The sequence below is a fragment of the Nicotiana tomentosiformis genome, chromosome 1 (assembly GCF_000390325.3).
Source record: "Nicotiana tomentosiformis chromosome 1, ASM39032v3, whole genome shotgun sequence".
Lineage (NCBI taxonomy): Eukaryota > Viridiplantae > Streptophyta > Magnoliopsida > Solanales > Solanaceae > Nicotiana > Nicotiana tomentosiformis.
In genome coordinates, this window is record NC_090812.1 from 133,610,719 (window position 1) to 133,614,001 (window position 3,283).

Genomic DNA, 3,283 nt, shown 5'->3' on the forward strand with positions numbered 1-3,283 from the left:
AAATGGCCCTCAGGGGCCTGAACTTACGGCCCAGGTATGCGACCAGTATGCGGTCCGCATACTCATTTTGCGGCCGCGTAATGCACCGCAAAACTCCCTCCGCAAAAATCCAAGAGGGGTTATTCGATCGATATGCGGTCCGCACATCGATTATGCGGTCTCATAATCGACCGTAAAACTAACCTCAAGTTGGCCAAACTTACTGCTTCACTCTGCGGCCATTATGCGGTCCGTAGAGTGATTATGCGGCCGCATAGGGTACTGTTCAATCCAAAAAGTCCGAACCATGGCTCGCGCTCGCTGCGAAGAATTTCTACTATAATAACGCAGGAATATAACTTTGCACCACGAAACCCCAATTTTTTTTTTTCTACGAGTCCTTACATCATCCCCCACTTAAGATCATTCGTCCTCGAATAAGGATCAAGGTTTGCTTAACGCAGTTTCAGTTGTACCACATGCCATCAGCCCCAAATTTTCCTAACTTCCTAATTTTCTGAAAATTTCGCCAGAATTTCCTATGTATTTAGGCCTATCCATCTGCCAGAGAGCCCCCAAAACACACCTTAGCAACATATATAGGATTAAATGACACAACAGAATGCAAAATAACACCAACGGAAGTCTCATAGGGAACATATAAGTAGAAGGGGGTGTCTTTATATTAGCTGAACAGGTGATACAAAATTTTGGGGGGACAACTTCATAGAGCTATTACATGGCTATTCAAATAAATGAGTGTACTTCTTTTTCATTTCATTCTCGGCTTCCCAAGTAGCTTCTTCGACTTGCTGGTTTCGCCATATACCTTTACGGATGCAATTTCTTTGTTCCTCAACTTCTGGACCTGTCTATCAAGGATAGCAACCGTAATCTCTTCATTTGACAATTCTTCACTAACCTCGATGGTCTCAACCGGCACAATAGCGGACGGATCTCCAACTACCTTCTTCAACATGGACACATGGAATATCGGGTGCACTAATGACATCTCAGGTGGTAGATCAAGCTTGTACACCACCTGACCTATCCTTTGAGTAATTCTATACGGCCCGACATACCTCGCACTTAATTTTCCTTTCTTTCCAAACTGCATGATCCCCTTCATGGGAGATACCTTCAAGAACACCCAATCATCTTCCTTGAACGCTAAGTCTCTGCGACGAACATTCAAATAGGAATTTTGACGACTCTGAGCAATTTTCAACCTCTCTTTTATGATCTTAACCTTTTCCATAGCCTGATGCACAAGGTCTGGTCCTATTAGTTCAGCTTCTCCAACCTCGAACCAGCCAATCGGCTATCTACATCTTCAACCATACAAGGCCTCAAACGATGCCATTTGAATACTGGCATGGAAGCTGTTGTTATAAGCAAATTCTATGAGCGACAAATGATCATCCTAGTTACCCTTCAAGTTAAGCACACAAGCACGTAACATGTCCTCAAGCGTCTGAATATTCCGCTCTGCTGGCCCGTCAGTCTAAGGATGAAAAGTCGGGCTAAGATTTATCTGCGTACCCAAACCTTGCTGAAATTTCTTCCAGAAATTAGATGTGAACTGCGCCCCTCGATCGGAAATGATGGAAACTGGAGTGCCATGAAGTCTGACTATTTCCTTGATATATAATTGAGCATACTGTTCCGCGGTGTCGGTGGATTTAACTAATAAGAAGTGTGCTGATTTTGTTAGTCGATCCATGATCACCCAAATTGAGTCAAACTTACGCGGAGTGCACGGTAACCCTACCACAAAATCCATATTGATCATTTCCCATTTAAACATTGGAATTTCTATACTCTGTGCTAACCCACCGGGCCTTTGATGCTCGGCCTTCACTTGTTGACAGTTTGAACATTTTTCCACAAAGTCCGCCACACCCCTCTTCATGTTATTCCACCAGTAAACTTCCTTGAGGTCATGATACAATTTTGTAGAACCTGGGTGCATGGAATATCAAGAAGTATAAGCTTCTGCCATGATTCTTTCCCGAAGCCCATCTACGTTTGGAACGCATAGTCGCCCTTGGTACTGTAATGTACCGTTATCCACGCTAAGAGAAAAGGCCGTAGTATGGTGTTTATGAATCCCCTCCTTCAGCTGCACCAACACTGGATCATTGTATTGCTTCTCCTTGACCTCCGTCACAAGCGATGATTCTGCCCTATTCTGCACAATCACTCCCCCTTCATTAGAGTCCGCAAGACGAACTCCCAAACTGGCCAACTGGTGAACTTCCCGGGCCAAGGGCCTTTGACATGCCTCCAAGTGAGCCAAACTACCCATAGACTTCCGACTAAGAGCATCCGCCACCACATTAGCTTTCCCCGGATGATACAAAATATTGATGTCATAATCTTTGAGCAATTCAAGCCACCTTCTCTGCCTTAAGTTCAATTCCTTTTGCTTAAAAATGTACTGAAGACTCTTGTGGTCTGTGAATACATCTAGATGGACTCCATACAAATAATGACGCCAAAGTTTTAATGCAAAAACCACCGCCGCAAGCTTTAAGTCATGAGTTGGATAGTTCTTTTCATGATTCTTAAGTTGCCTTGAAGCATATGCTATAACCTTACCATGTTGCATTAATACACACCCAAGACCGATCCTTGAAGCATCGCAATACACCACAAACCCCTCGGTACCCTCTGGCAGGGTCAATACCGGCGCCGAAGTCAATCTTGATTTCAATTCCTGGAAGATCCTTTCACAAGCATCGGACCACTGGACCTTAACCGTCTTCTGCGTCAATTTAGTTAATGGGGAGGCAAGAGTGGAGAACCGCTCCACGAACCTCCTATAATACCCGGCCAAACCCAAGAAACTGCGAATCTCTATTGGAGTAGTAGGTCTAGGCCAATCTATCACCACTGCAATCTTTTAAGCATCAACCTTAATTCCTTCTCCGGAGACGACATGACCCAAGAATGTAACAAATTCAAGCCAAAATTCACATTTCGAGAACTTTGCATACAATTGGTGTTGATGAAGAGTTTGCAGAACTGCCCTGAGGTGATCGGCGTGATCCTCTCGACTTCATGAATACACAAGGATGTCGTCAATGAATAGTATCACAAAGGAGTCGAGGAACGGCTTGAAAACTCGATTCATAAGATCCATGAAAGTTTCCGGGGCATTTGTTAGCCCGAAAGACATTACCAAAAATTCAAAGTGCCCATACCGAGTTCTGAAAGCTATTTTTCGGAATATCCTGCTCCCTTACCTTCAATTGATGGTATCCGGACCGCAAATCAATTTTGGAGAAGAACTTAGCACCTT

General features: G+C 44.0%; 1 protein-coding gene across 1 annotated transcript; it reads right to left on the reverse strand.

Annotated features, from left to right (window-relative positions):
• Positions 1 to 751: 751 nt before the first annotated feature.
• Positions 752 to 1,237, reverse strand: LOC138910021 (uncharacterized). The gene is made up of 2 exons (XM_070201242.1): positions 1,118 to 1,237; positions 752 to 946 (listed from the first exon to the last, which is right to left on the reverse strand). Exons 1-2 carry the CDS (start codon positions 1,235 to 1,237, stop codon positions 752 to 754), a joined length of 315 nt encoding a protein of 104 aa, XP_070057343.1.
• Between the last annotated feature and the right edge of the window lie 2,046 nt (positions 1,238 to 3,283).